Here is a 15,828-nt window from a genome sequence, read left to right as displayed (position 1 = left end):
TAGGTATCAGAAAATATTTTGACAGTGCAAAAAGATAATTCTTCCTTCACTCCCTTTTCTTCTTTTTATTTTTTTTTTTAATCTGCCCCCATCTGCTGTGGCAGAAGTGATCTTCTGAAATACGATTCTGGGTGTATTATTGGAAAAACAAAGGTTACATAATCTGTCTAAAATCCCTTCTGAAATGGATTTTCTCAGAGTAGATCAAATAATGTTTAGGAGTTTTATAAATGTATTTGAAACATAGATTTTTTTTTTCTAGTAAAATCAGGCAGATGGCTGTAAAAGTCTTTACTGTCTTGTGAGAGATAATTAAGGTGATGAAGGTTAAAAGTGTGGTAGACAGAAATCCTGCACAAATAGGAGTGTTTTGCTCAAGCTCAATTGGTGGTTATTTAAAACTTTAATTAAGGCTAGCAGTGATGCTGAGGCCTGTGTGAAAGCTCTCTGGAGGCCCAGGAGAATTCTGCTGCCACTCTCCTGTGCTCTGCTGCCCCATTTGAGTGCAATGAGTAGGGCTGGCACGTTAGTGAAGGGGAACTGGCACTGCTAAAAGGGATTTTCTTGCTCTACTCTTGTCTTGTAGCTGTGACAAAAATTCAGACTTCCACTCAGAGTTTTCCAAGTTTACAGGAACTTGCCTTATTTTCCTGGACTGCTGCTCAGTTGCTTTCCAACAAGTATCAGAGCCCTGAATGAGGGGTTTTATTTTTAGTTTTTAATGGGTATGGAAAGCTTCTGAAATTGAACTCATGAGGGAAGGACCTCAGGAAGAGGAAAAATGGCAGACTCCTTAAAACACAGACGGAGGTTTCTGAGGAATTTGTGCCAATTAAAGCAAGACTGTGAAACAAAATATCTTTAATAATAGGACCAGAATAAAGTTGCAGCTTGTGAAAGTTCCTCATGTTTCACAATGCTAGGTTATGGCAGTTACTGTGTATTAATGCAACAAATCAATGGCACCAAATTGAGAGTAATGGGTGTGTCAGTTGTGAAAAACAAGGGGAAAAGATTCATTATCCAACTCCGTACACCCTGCCTTGGACCTTAAAAGTCTATGATTTTCACAGAGAAGATTTTTTGCTGAAAAGGAGATAAAAACATGAAAATACAAATGCATAATGTGAAACATTCAGGTTTAAGTTTGCTTTGTAAATCCTTAGAGGGTAGTTAATCTGTAGTAAAATCTTGCAGCAGAGAGTGGAACAACCCTATACCTTCCCATTTGGTATTTCCTCTGTTATTTGATATGCAAGCCTAGTTCATAACATAATCATTTAAAACATAAGACTAGGGAGATTTTCTGGATAACTTTACAGAGTAAATTTGTTCCCAGCTCTCATTTGAAAAGCAGAAAAGCAAACTAGATTGTCAAATGAAAATTAGTTATCAATAAGAAAAGTATTTGCAGAGTATATGCATAAGTTCTCTCTGTTTAATGTAATTGGACACACTTGGAATGGGAACAGCCACAGAATTGATTTCTGTAGGTTTGAGTGGGAGCCAGGCTGTGGGGCTCAGCTCACCTGTGAGTAGCCTGTCTGAAATGGGTGTAGTTCAGTTGTAGTTCAGTTGTAGTTTATGTAGTTTATGTGAACAGGAAAATGTTCACTACTAGCAGAATTTACATTATTCTTGTAGTTTCAAGATTTTACCAGTTTACCTTGAAAAGGCCTCCTTAGCCATGAAATTGGTTTGCTGAGGAGGTGAATCTGTTTTACATACCTGCTTGAAGGTGGAAAATTGTGCTGTACACCACCAACAGAAAAGGTTCATTATGTTACTTCTAGGCATCATTTAAGAGATGCTTAATTACTTGATCTTGCAGATGGAGGAAGAAACCTGAGTTTCTATTTTTTCCAAAACTGTACTTTGTTAGAAAAATTGCTTCTAAAGAGATGAATCACTTCTTTAGTTCCCTAGGTATTCCATTTCAGTAAAGCTTTGCTATTCTATTTGAACATCTTGTGAAAGAAATCAACTTGCTGATAGGAAAAGTGCTTTTCTATTCTCTATCAGTGAAATAAGTGTAACATGACTACATGTTTCACACAAGTAACCAGTGTTCCTCCCTGCAAGTGAGTAAAGAGCAGTTTGCCACCAATGGCATTTTCAGTCCCTGGGCTCTCAGGAAGATGAGTGACTGTGCTGGTTGGTCTTGTTGTTAACAGTGGTGTTGTCATGGCATCTGCTGTTCTGCAGCTGAACTATTGCAAGTGAACCCTGACACTGTTACCAATGGCAGCTAAATCAAGTTAATGGTCAACTTTGTGTCTCATTACCAGGTTTTTGACTCATTCTTAGTAAATACAATTTTTTAAATGTTCTAATGCACCACAAGGAATGTGGTACTCATTGTGGAAGTAATACACAGTTTCTCCTAATTACATTATATGTTAAAAATAAAATCTGAAATAGCAATCAAATGCATCTTTTTCAATCATACATGACATATTTGTTTGTGGGTTTCTTTGCATGTGAAATATAATTGCTTTGTTTAAATTCCATTGTTTACATATCTTTCAGTGAGCTGCACATAGGTTTTTCTTCTTTGTTAATGGTCTATACACAGAATGCTAAATGCATTTTAACAGAAAACGAAAGGGAAGATCAAGAAATAATTAAGCAACAAAGGAACAGTCAAACACGAGACTTTATTTCCTTGGCATGTTTCTGGTTTTTAAATGTCAATAGTTTGATGCTGCTTAGGACAGTGAAATACCAGATACTTTCCTGCTTCAGTAGATGAAAGAGCAAACTCTAAGGGCATAAATGGAATTTATCCTGTGATTTGTGAATGACATGCATACTGTCTCTGAATGGGTGACATAAAAATCTGCATATCACTATTTAGTAAGAGCTTTTAGAATTTAGCAGTGTAACTTTCAGAATGGTGAGCATTAGTTACTGGAAAGTCATATCCCTAAAAGGCAGCATTGAATGGACATAAGCTTCTATGGCCACCTCTCCTAAAACGAATTTTAAACTTTCAGTTGAAACAGGCTGGGCAATAACTCATGGTAGTTACAGTTACTTACTGAGGACTTACCTGAATCTTTTGAAATGACCTGTCAAAATAATTTCTATTCTTCTACTTCACTGTGCTATCAGAGTCTATCAGTTTGTTATATGGAAGAGTTCCAGCATGTGCAGTCACTTCACTCCCAGTGCCACAGCCCTCAGAGTTTTCCTGACCTTGTCCTTTCAGCCAGTGTAAGATCCACCTGGCTCACAGCTTGAATGCTTGGAGGAGAAACCCAGAGAGCAAAACAAAGGCTGAATTAGGACTGCTGTCCTATTTCTATTGAAATTATCCATTCTCAGAGCTACTAATTAGTGTGAAAAAAGATTAATAAAATGAAAATTGGAAGAATTTATGGACAGGAAGAAGAAAGGAAAAGTAAGAAAGCTAACAAAAAGCTGTAAACCAAGAGTTTTCTTTCTTAGCTAATCCTTTCATTTTTGACTGTAAAGACAGGTACACATGTAGTGTTTTTGGAAGTATGAAACTGTAAGACAATTTGCTACAGCTGAATTACAAGTAAAAATAATTGACTTTGAATGAATGAATGAGTGAATGAACTTCCATGACTGTCATTGTCATTTCCTGTGCTGTAAGAGCCTAAATGAGGGATGTGGGACTCCAGAGAGTTCTTCAAAATGCAGTTTATTGTATCCAAGAGGTTCCAGCAGTCCAGGGTGGTGGGTGACAGAGCCTGTGCCTACAGGTGTCAGCTCCAGCTGCAGGCAGGCCTGGAGACCCTTTGGTTTAGGTTACAATGCATTATAGACTTTTCTTTGCTGAGCATCTTCATACAGTAGAACCAATCTATACCTTAACGTTTACCTATAGCCAATCATAACTACTATAATTACCATATTCATGTTACTATTCTCCAGTCACTAAAAGTTAGTACTTTACAGTTTAGACTAGAAGTTGTTTTTCAGGTTTCTTGCAATGGAAAATTCTGAGACCTTTTTTCTACTTGCAACATCTGCTGACTTGTTTGCCTGTGCTGTCTTTCTGCTTGGTAAAAACATCTTCTTTGAGGTGGGTTTATCCTTTGCTCAAGTCATAAAAACCCCTTCTAACTAACTCACCTTGGTTATCCAGTAAGACTGGCTCAGCAATTCTTTTCTTCTATATCAAAACTTGCTTCCATCTCTATTCCTTCTTCAGATTCTACATTTAAAAATCTTTCTGCTAAGCACACACATCTGTGAAACTTTCTTGTCAAACTTCCATCCTTCCCAACACTGTGCCCCTGTTGTGTCTCTCGCAGTGCTCGGCAGAGTGCGGGGACGGGATCCGCACACGCTCCGTGCTCTGCATGACCAACCACGTCAGCAGCCTGCCCCTGGAGGGCTGCGGCAACAACAGACCCGCGGAAACAACGCCCTGTAACAACGGGCCCTGCGCTGGCAAGGTCGAGTGGTTTGCTGGGGGCTGGACACAGGTAAGGCAGGGACCAAGCCTAACATGTCTGTTGCTTTTCTGCTGGTATTTTACTTTTAAACTTGTATTTCAATGCAATAAAGATGTGTGCCATAAGGTATTTCTTCATCTCTCTAGAGTATTTTTTGGTATTTTAGAGTATCTAAATACTCTAGATACCAAATATATCTATAGATATTATATATATATATCAAATATATCTATTTGGTATCTAGAGTATTTCTCTCTACAGCATTATTTGGTATTTTTCCCTGTATTTTACTGAGTTGATGTTCAATACTTTTCAGCATCTGCTGAGTTTTTTTACTTTGATAAAAAGAAAAAAAAATTGTTTTTCTTCTCCTCTCTATCTTCATTTTTTGTTTTTCACCTACTGACCCAGTGTATTTATGAAAAGAATGGTGACAGAATTCTGCTCAGCATGTTCAGGTAAACACTAAAACAATGGATTTGAAGTTCTAAAGTAGAGCCTTTGTGATCATGTATGAATGCAGGGAGATACATACATATACATATGTATGCATATGACATTTTTAAAAGTTAAAGAAGGCAAAAAGCAATGGCTAAATCCAAAAGTTAGCTTTGGTATTCTTGTACTGAAAGTCATTACAATAAGCAAAAGAACAATTTTGGTTAGTGGGCTCTATACTGATACTCTGTCCTCAAAGTAAATTCTTCCCTTCATCCACATCTAGTAGCCCTTGTTCCAAATGAGCATTTTTTCTGTCAGGTACAAAGGCATTTCAGAAGCTGCTAACTCATGCCCAGGCATTTGTGTCCCTTTGTGTGGGCTCTGGCATTGCCTGGAGAGCCTTTGGGACTGCTTGGTGGAGCTGTGCTGTTAACTCACTGCACTGCAGATCCACAGTCCTTCCAGGAGATAAGGAGCTGGAAGTTAAACTGGAACAGCTGAGGGGGACATTACAGGGCTACTGCTATGCTAATGCTTTCAAGTGCAAGTAAAAATTATTGTGTATCAAAATATGTATAACAATAATAACAAATTCATATTTAAAAAATCTTTATCTGCAGTTCTAATAACAGATGAAATCCAGGCCTTGTTACTCACACTGCTCCAGACAGTGAACAGGAACTCTATACCCATTTTGCTGTGCTGGAAAGGTGTTCAGTTCAGAGCATCCTGACTATTCTTTTAATTCACCTTTTTTCTTTGCAATTGAATTGTTTGATGCACACAGTCAAAGTCTGACAACATCAGTTCTACTGGCCAAGCCCTGGCTGCTTTATCTGGTTTTTAATAGCAAGATGAGAGCAGTCAGTAGGGCAGAGCAGTGGGGAACACTGAGGGCTGGCCTCCCCCTGCCAGAGCTAAGGTGGGTGTTCACATGGTGCCTTTAAGAGGAACCATTGAAAGAGATGTTTTGTGTTAAAGAAAGTGCAGTTACTCTACTTCCTGTAGAATTTATTCAGGTGCATTTATCTTAAGGTTCTTCATTCAGCTCAAGAGTTTTGTGGGAATCTGGTAAAGGGATTGTAAATTCTACCAAAAATATAAAGAAAATCCCCAGTGTTAGGAATGTTTCATTGGTTTAGGCTGGAAAAAGCCTTCTGAAAACCGTAGTCCTTTATGCAACCTAGAAACCAATGTGTTGCTGTAATCATCTTCTAAAAACCTTTTTACAAGTGCCAGAAACAGTATTGTGTGTGTACTTAACCTTTAAATGGGCAGTAGGAATCCAAGTGAGTCAAATTCACTTTTCAGGACTGGAACCAACACTACATCACATAGATACTTGCAAGCATGAAAATAACACCCTGGCAGATCAAGGCATTTTCTAAAAACAGCACAGAATGTGAGGCTTTGTAAAGCTGCAAAACTGTGCTCTAACCTTACAACCTTCCAAAGTTCAGTGCAGCACATAGGATCCTGCTTCAGCAAGAAACAGTAACTCTGCTTATGGAGAAAGTGAGTTATGCTTCTCTGTTGATTGGGAAAATAAATACCAGTTTCTTTTATAGCTACAGGTAAAACTACACTTTGAGATTTTTCCAGAACTACACTTAGAGTCATATGTCTTCTTCATGAAGATAATTAGAAATGTTTTGAGTCCATAGTAGCATGTGATGTAGAGAAATGTTACTCTGTAAATAAGTTGATGGACATAAGGAGAGTAACAGATTTTCCCACTTTTTTTGTTCCCTGATACAGTGCTCTACTGAATGTGGTAGTGGAACTCAGCAGAGAGAAGTAATTTGTGTTAGGAAAACTGAAGGTAATTTTGAAGTTTTGAACCCCTATGAATGTTCATATTTGGAAAAACCTCCCAGCCAGCAGTCCTGCTACCTCAAACCATGTGGATCTAAGTGGTTTCATACAGAATGGAGCACAGTAAGTCTGTCATGTTTTCCTGTATCTGTACTTTATTTGACACATCTTTTTCTGTTTATATTGAAAGAGAGCACTATTTGCATACAACCACCCATCATGAAATTGATTTAACTTTGCACAGGAATGATAATAAAAAGAAAGCAACTCTTTGCCTGGAGGAACATAGAAAATTCAGGAAGTATCTTGACCAGAGAGAGACAGCACAGTTGTCTTTGTATCATTGATGTCTTGTTCATAGAATCTTCCTGTTTTATAAAGTTGGTTTGGCCCTTACAGTGAGACAGTGTGGTGCACTTAGAAGTTCCTTTTAGATCTCTAGTTTCATTAAAATTAAGGAGTATTTAATAAAGAATGAGGGATGTATTCATTAGAGTCAGTTTTACCATAATATTTTACTGTAAACTCTTCACTGTAATACGTAGAACTTCACTGGGAGAAAATCTGTTGTACAGCTTCATGTATCTTCAGTTTCCCCTGGAAGTGGACCAGCTACATTTACCACTGTGCCACAAAACACTTCAATTTCATCCATAATTTCCTATCTATGACGTAGTTTATTAGTTTTCTACCAAAAAAAAAATCAACATTTTTGTCCTAAATGAAAATCAGGAAGTCCATTGTCATCTTAGAATGAGATGACACCGTATTGAATGCAGTCACTTGGACCCTTTGTTGAGCCATAGCTCAGGTTGCCATTGGCAGCTCTGCAGTGTGGATGCAGCTCAGAATGGTTTGTGTGAAGTGTGATGTGAGTCTTGCTTCCATTCTAAGTGCTTAAGATCTCTAGAGACCCGAAGTCCTTATGGCTGGATGTGGATGTGGAATAATTACAGTGTTCCATACGGGCATGTAACAGGAGTAACTCTAGAAAAATCCATGTTCTGTTACTGTTGCACATGGCTGCCCTTTCAAATGTGGGTAAAGATTGTACTTAAAGATGAAAAAACACTTTAAAAATGTAATATTGAGACTACTTGGGTTAGTTTTTTACAATATATGATTTTATGATCACGATAAGTTGTTTATGCAGTGTTAGGAAAATAAATAATTATGCCAAAAAAGTCAGAAAGAAAACATTCTTACTAGTTTTGGGCTATTAGGGTTTTAATCGTAAATGACCCAAGTTTAATTAAGTTTTTGAGCATTAGGTCAAACTGGACAGTGAGCCAAATCTCAAAGACCTCACTCAGGCAAAATCCTTGGCCAATGGGGATTTGCTTCAGTATGGGCAGAAATGTGTAATAATTGGCTTTAAAAGTACCATAACAAGCAAGTACAAAAGTCTTTGGCTTCATAACAGACCCTGAAGGAGCACAGAAATATTTCCTTAAGAAATTCAAAGAAACTTACAATGGTTACTAAAATCATTGTGCTGCAAGAAGTGAAAAATAATTGAGTGCTAGGGAAAAAAAAAGGTAATTTAAATTATTCTTGCTTGTATATAAATGGCAAAAGGGACAGTGGAGGGCAGGGCAGTCAAGTAATAAAGTTCAGTGCAGTTAAGTTCTTAAAGCAGGAAACTATGGAAAGAGTAGATTTGGGAGATACATCTGAATGAGCAGAGAACAACCAGACTAATTAAAGAAGCAGATGCTAAGTAATAAATTCAGAAAGGGAACTGTTCCAGCTTCATTTCAGTTGCACAGCATCCACTATGTTTATTTGTCTGCTTGTTGCTCCTGTGGTCAAAAATGTTTGGGAATCTTGAAGAACATTTTCCCTGTATATTAAGGGCTTCCTAGGTAGAAAATAAAACCAGTAGGGTGAAGTTGATAAAAGGCTGCAGTGACACCTGGCTCTGGCATCAAGGTTCCCTTGTTTACTGGCTGTAATGACACATCTCCTGTGGCCTTCATGAACTTCAGTTCATTGTTTCAGTGTTCCAAGTCCTGCGAAGGAGGCTTCCGGCTGCGCGAGGTGCGGTGCCTGTCGGATGACATGGCAGCCAGCTCTCAGTGTGACCCACAGCTCAAACCTGAAGAGAAGGAACCCTGTAACACACAGGATTGTGTCCCTGAAATAGGTAAGGGACAGGAAACTTCTGTATAACTGTGCAACTCCATCTAGTGGAGAAGTTATTTTATAGACTTCAATAGTATATATTCTTTATTGAGTTCGGGGTTTTATTTTTACACAAAATACAGCTCTTTTCTGTGATTTAAAAGTAGGTTTCCAATGAAAATGTTTTCCTTGTAATGTGTAAGAAACTGGCTTATTCTTGAAGTTGCTGAGAATGCGAGAGATCTGCTTCTGTGAAAATGGTAAATTCAGGGTGTTTTTCTGCAGCCTCCTTGCATTCTCCAAGGTTTCTCTTGGAAGAGTCTTTAAAGCAAAAAAAAAGGTATCATTATATACTGTTTTTGGAAACAGGTTCTATAAGAACCAACAAAATTAAACTAAGGTATTAAGTGCAGTGAAGCAATTTCCTTTTGTATATAGTAAATACAGGGATGCACTTAATTTGCATTGGAATTAGTCATTCATCTCATACAGATTTGAATTTTATAGTAATGAGAATGGCTAGGAAGAGAAAGAAGCAAGAATTTAGAGGCAGTTTTAACTCTGAATGTTTTCCAACAACTTTCAGTTGAGAATTATTCAGCATGCTAAGACAACAACATTAAAAACCCGGGGAAATGGGGATAGCTACATTTCTTCTATGCTTTATATATCTTTATATGAAATCCTAAATAATCTAATTTATTTGCTTAGGTAACCTATTTTAACCTGACAATGAATGTTCAAATCCAGGTTTTACATGGTCAAAGGAAGAGTACTGATTATTTGTTGCTCTAGTACTGTTTTCTTCAGTTTCCTCTCTCTTCCTTTCTCTGCACAGATGAGAACTGCAAGGACAAATACTACAACTGCAACGTGGTGGTTCAGGCCCGGCTCTGTGTGTACACCTACTACAAATCAGCGTGCTGTGCCTCCTGCAGCCGCGTGGCCAACAGACAGCCAGGCTTCCTGGGCCGCAGATAACACAGCCTGCCCTGCTCCCTGCACCTCTGGCACTCTGCACGTGGAGCCTGGGCAGTGCTGCTGCTTGGACTGCAGCACTTGGAGCTTCCTAGACATGGGGTTTGTATTGCTGAGTGCATCGAGACTTTGGTTAAATCTCACACCCTTTCAGTTATTGTGCAGTTATCTCTTTTAGGATGTTTGTTGTAAAATCATGATTTTTTTAAAGCATTCATTTTTAATGATACTATTATTTGCACCTGCTCATCAGATACTTATTTAAGGAACATACTGGCCTTAAGATTGTGAAATTAATGAGAACTAAAATCAATTGCAGTCAATACTGGAGATAATTGACCAGTATGGATGCAGCTGCTCCATTATTTTCTGAGTGCTTACTTGGTTTTTTGGACTGCCTTAAGTTAGAGGACTAAATCAATGAAACATGCATGAGAAAAATGACTTCCCAAAGAACCAGACCCTTGAAAAGCATTTATCATCAGTTTCCTAGCACTCTAACATTTATTTTTAACTACTTCAGTCCATTCATAATAAATCAGAGTCACTGTTAAGGTCTCTCAGTTGTCTTTTTAAGTGATGTCCTGTCCTTAGGCAGCAAATATATACACACTTGACTGCCAGAAGGTGCCTTTATATTTAATTCATAAACTCATGAAGACACACTTTTATAATTCTGTATGGATTTTAAAATCCATTCCCTACCAGAGTGACACTGGTGTCTAACTCTTTAACAGCTGCAGCTGTCAGTGAGACAGGTTAACCAGAAAGGTGAAGAACCTTTGCTGGTATAAAAAGTGATTGTTTCCATTGGTGAGGTCTCTTTTCTGTAGGGGACTTATTTCAGAACTGGGATCTTGCCTAAATCTTGTCTCTGCACTATTGTTTAACAACTGCCAAACCAAAGTACTTTGTTCAGACCTAGTCTGGAGATGTCACCAGTTTCTGAAACAGCCACCAAAGGAGAGAGGTCTGTGTGCCTTAGAGCAGTCTGTTACTCCTGGTATCAGGCAGCAGTATGGGTCTGGTAGCTGAGTATCTGTACAGAGGGGATCTTAGCTATTGGCATTCTTCAGGTTTTGATCAGTTATTACAACATACTTGTCTTTTTTTGCTCAGTGTTTCATTGTGCAGATCTATTCATACCACTCATTTCCTGTTGCTTAAGAATGGCTGCAGACTTAGAGCTGATTTTAAGTGGTGATTTTTCATTTCTGCAATTACTGTACTAAGCCTTGAGACTTGCTAAGGGCAAATAGTATACTATGCAGTGCAGATGAGGTTTTGCATTATCTGCTTGTTCTCTAGCCTTTATTTGAGAGGTCTTTCAAATGTGTAAATAAGGCTGAGGGGAAAAACAGAAACACCTCTGCTTATTCAGCTGTTTATTACAGCATATTGCTTGTAAATTAGTGGTGCCCATCTATGCATCTGTTCCTAAAGTGCCTGATGTCTGAGTTGCAAAGCAGCTTAATAATCTATGTTCAGCCAATCCCAGAGGTGTGGTTAAGGTATCCTGCCACTGATGCAGAGCCATGTTTGAGCCTCATTGTGTATCCTTTTCTTCTTGCTGCTTTGGTGGAGAGGAACACTGGGAGGCAAAGGTTGCTGAGTGTGAAAGCAGTCACATCAGGTTTTGTGCTGAGAGCCACAGGAAGGTGGAATTCCTGTAGTCTAAAAGCTGCCTTGCATTGCCATTAACTTCTGAATGTTCTGATTTGGTCACTCTTGAAAAATATGTTTTGGATATGATGAACTACTACTGTTTGGCTACATGAAATGAAGAAGTGTTTCCCCTAAAATTTGGAGGTACTCTTTGTGACTATAAATGGTTGTATGTCAGCCAAAAATGTCATTGGCTGTTTCTGTACACTTTGACTTGGGCTTTTTCACTGTAAATAATAGACATAAAGTTGTTAGAAACAGAAACTCTAATTAGAAAACTTTAAGTTCATTAATCTTTCACAGTCCTCCTGTTTCCTTGTATTACAAAGATTTATCCACAAAGATAACTTTACAGATTTGTTACCATATTATGTTCCTTAGATTCTTGACCAAAGAATGATATGGATATAGTGCAGTGTAAACAGCTCTGGAATCCAGTACTTCTGAATACAGATTTTCATCTGTGTATCTAATTGCAGCAAATCTTGACATGCATTATATAATTTTTGCTGTTATCTCTTTCATCCCAAGGAAGTGTTCTCTGTCAGCTTAAGGGAAATACCTGTTCCATGAAAAGGCTTCCTGGAAACCCTGAGGCAAATGAGATGGAGAGGGAATCTGGTTTGCAGTCATAGAACAAATTCTTCTTACACATGCTTTGGCTGTGAGACCATCAGTGACTCAGCACATAGATAGATCCCCCTATTTTATAAAATCTGTTATTTTGCTCTGGAATATATGGCCATTAGCTTATTTACAAAGATGATCATCTTGTAGGCTCTGTTAAGCTGCCACTAATGTAAACAGTGTTTGTGAGAGCTGTCAAGAAATATATACATACATGGCAGTATAACCCTGTATTACATCTAAGGTATGCAGCTTTGTGAATTTAATGCAGTGAGATATGGTTATACAAACTGTACTTTATTTTTAAGTAAAGAGACATTTTTCAGATGTACCAGATTAAAAAGAAAAACAGTTGTACTTAATTAAATATCTAATGGTAAGTAAATATTAATGGGAAGAAAAGTACCAGAATGCTGCTGAACCTAATCATTTATCATCTCTTCTCATGTGTCAGCATTATTAAAATAGTTGTTCCTGCAAAATGAACTAATGAGCCCTTTTCATCAGCACTTTGATATACTAATATTGTCTGCACAAGTGCTGTGCTAAGATTTCCCCATCTCACAAAGCATGATTTTTAAATTGTGCCTATAGCAAGTGTTTGTTCTAATAGAGCTGTGCCCCAACTTAGGATGATGCCTGCAGGGAATTTGACTTTATCGTCTGTAAGTCAAAGGCCTTAATGAATGTAGTAGACATAGAGCAGATGTGAAACCAGTATAAGTGAGAAATTATGTGTATTATCAATTGCAAATATCAATTATGCACACTTCTGATTTTTAATGTTTTAATTTCTTTCTCTGACAATTTAACAGTCAAAAAAATGCAGAATGGTGGAAAAAAAATGCTTCCTTGCCTTGAAGATGCCTTATGCAATCCAGGAAGACCAGAGTAAGTTAGATAATTTATTGAAAGAGTCCAGCTGCTTATGGGTTAAAATCTGCATACAACTTCCATATCTTACACACATGCAGCTGCTCAAAATCAGCTTCATCCAGAGCAGGCCCTGTGTCTCAAAGCACTTTCCATTGGGAATGGAGGATTCCTGGTGCAGTTGTTTATCAAATTACCAAGGGCTTGTCAGGGTTTACTAAGGTAAGTTTATCAACTTACCAAGGGCTTGTCAGGTTTTGCTAACTCCTGTGCAGTGTCATCTTCAAGCATATGTAGGTAGAATTCCTTGTGCACACCAAAAGCACACCACATTTGAGAGACTGAATTCATGCAGTCCTCCCTTCCTCTCCCAGAGGATGGTGTGAAAGTCTGAGGGTTGCTCCTGTGGGAATGACCTGTGGATGTGCCTGCCTTGGCCAGCAGGGAGACAGTCAGTGTTTGCTTTGGTCTGTGGCCTTCAGGCCCAGGGCTCAGGGCAGGGCAAGGCTGGTCAGGAGGCAGGGCAGTGCTGGGGAGTGCCCCTGGCTGTGCTGCAGGCCTGCCAGCCTTGCAGCCCACCCCTGCTGGGTGGTCACAGGCTCACTGCAGGACCACCTCAGAATCCCTGCACAGGGTACTGCTGACTTCCTCATTGCACACATAAACATCCTGCTTTTCCCCAGTACTTCAGCAAATGGAGAACTTTGTGTATGAATAAAGCAGTGTTTGGTGTTACTGCTTAGATCCCAGTGTTATGGCAATGTGGTGCAGTCTTGTGTCAGTCATATAGTCTGTAGCCCTGCACAGTGGGTCCTCACTGAGGGAGGAAGGAGGGAGGTGCTCCAACAGCCTATGGCTCGTGTAGGGCTCGTACAGGAGGCTTGGCCTCCTCTCTTTATAACATGTACCACTGTAAGTAGTAAAATGTGCCTTTTAGGGCTTTGTTTTTCCCCATCCTCATCCTGACTTACCTCCCTTTTACACCAACACCAATGCTTCTCCTGTCCTTTTTATCTCACTTTCATCCCTTTGTCCTTTGGATGACAATATTAAATTACTGAAAATCCTGAACTGGCCTTTGGTTTATAAGAATCTGTGTTAGAAATAAGCCCAGCTGTTAAGAGAGCTGTATTTTTGCCAGCCCCTGGATTTTTGTGTCTGTGCATAGCCATGCTGGCTAGTTTAAAATGCATAGTAGTAAAGGACATACTGAATTAATTCCTGTGCAATGAACCTGTGATTGCACAGCTGTTGAAGTCTCTGGTGGCCCTTTATTCTCATATGTAAGATCTATTGCACAGAAATAGTTATGGTCCTCACCAAGGAAAAGCCATGTGTTTACCTGTTTTCTTCAGACTTTGTGTCTCTGACTTCCTAGGAGCTATTCTGTGTATTGGGCAGATAATTGATGTGCATGCCTGGAACTGGAACAAAAACCAAGAAATTTTGAACATGAAAGTAAACTTCATTTATTGCTATACTTATAGAATGTTTGTGGGAGATGAAATTAGGCATTGTTTAGAAAACAGAGTAAAATAATTACTTCTACATCAGAAATGAAAAATCATCCACTCGATATTTTCAATATATTTTAAAGCAAACTTGTAATCATTATGATGTTTCACTGTGGGCCAAATTCAGACCGGAAAGGGAGAAAATTCCATTTCAGAGAATTCATAGCAGACCTGAATTTGCTCCTTTACTTCTCACCTTTTAATAACCAGAAGTTCAGAGGAGCAAGAGTCCCCAGTTTTCTATATCCCTATGTACTGTAACTGGATAAGTACCATCATACCTGGAGAGGAGGGGAGCTTTATTCTGGTGGATCATTCACCTTTCAGCACATCAGTGCTGCTGACCTGTTTTTCCACACTGTGTTTGGGTCTCTTGAGACCAGTGGCCTTGGCAGGGTTGGGTACATGCGAGCTTGTGAAGTCCCATCATAGTCACTCAGGATCTACAGAGAGGATCAGGAAGGACGGGAGACAAAAGAAACCCTAACTTTTTTTAATATGTATAAAATTGTCTATTTGACCCTCATAATTGATTTTGGCAGAAGGATATACTTTATTATAACTTATTTTGTTGTTATTTGTAAATACAAGATGTCTATGGGAAATATGTAATTCTGAGCTGTGTCTATGGAACAAGCCACTGCACCAAAATATTTCAAATATTTAGAATAGGCAGATTTTTTTATTAAAAGGGACCTAATATGTATTTATTTACATATACCATTCAAATTTTGTCCAGCTTTTTCATTATACTAACCCATCTTTTTAGGGAATTTTATAGCACAGGTATTACATATATATTTTTGTATATATGTCATACTGTAAATCCATAATACAATTTTCTAAACTTTCTGATTAGCCAGTTCCTTGAGTGAATTAAAGGGGGAGAGCATAAGCAAATTGCTTTCTGACTCGTTCAGGAATATATATCCGTGGCAATGTACCTGAACCAGAACTGTACAGCATCCTTTTCATATTGTATACATTTTCTCTTTGATGAAAAAATGTTAACTATTTTTGTTTATGACTAATTTATTTTTTATTATTGTGGAAAATAAAGTAACTCAAGATGAATTTATGTGACATGTTTTGGGTTTTTTTGGTTGATTTCAACTTGAGTTTGGTGAGAATTACTTATGGATCTCTCAGCTCCTGCGCTGTTCCCGAGGAGCGGCAGGTGCAGCAGTGCGCGCACGGCCGCCAAAGGGCGCCGTGAGGGGGGCGCCGCCAGGGGGCGCCGTGAGGGGAGAGCCGTGAGAGGGCAGCCGTGAGGGAAGAGCCGTGAGGGGGCGCCGTGAGGGGAGAGCCGTGAGGGGGCGCCGTGAGGGGAGAGCTGTGAGGGGAGAGCCGTGAGGGGGTGC

At 38.9% G+C, this 15,828-nt stretch overlaps 1 protein-coding gene across 2 annotated transcripts in view; it reads left to right on the top strand.

Moving 5' to 3' along the window:
- The window catches only part of THSD4 (thrombospondin type 1 domain containing 4), a 237,946-nt gene extending 222,396 nt beyond the window's left edge, over positions 1–15,550 (top strand). For both annotated transcript variants that reach the window (XM_071441660.1, XM_071441661.1), the window contains 4 exons: positions 4,287–4,460; positions 6,630–6,809; positions 8,688–8,832; positions 9,649–15,550. In XM_071441660.1, coding sequence (XP_071297761.1) covers positions 4,287–4,460; positions 6,630–6,809; positions 8,688–8,832; positions 9,649–9,791 — 642 coding nt within the window. In that variant the 3' untranslated portion in view covers positions 9,792–15,550. The remainder of the gene's footprint in view (positions 1–4,286; positions 4,461–6,629; positions 6,810–8,687; positions 8,833–9,648) is intronic.
- The last annotated feature ends 278 nt before the right edge of the window (positions 15,551–15,828 follow it).

The sequence above is a fragment of the Agelaius tricolor genome, unplaced genomic scaffold, assembly GCF_023055355.1.
Source record: "Agelaius tricolor isolate 1412-34295 unplaced genomic scaffold, bAgeTri1.0.p SCAF_16, whole genome shotgun sequence".
Taxonomy (NCBI): Eukaryota; Metazoa; Chordata; class Aves; order Passeriformes; family Icteridae; genus Agelaius; species Agelaius tricolor.
Note: the sequence above shows the minus strand (reverse complement) of the source record. Positions and strands in the feature narration are given on the sequence as shown.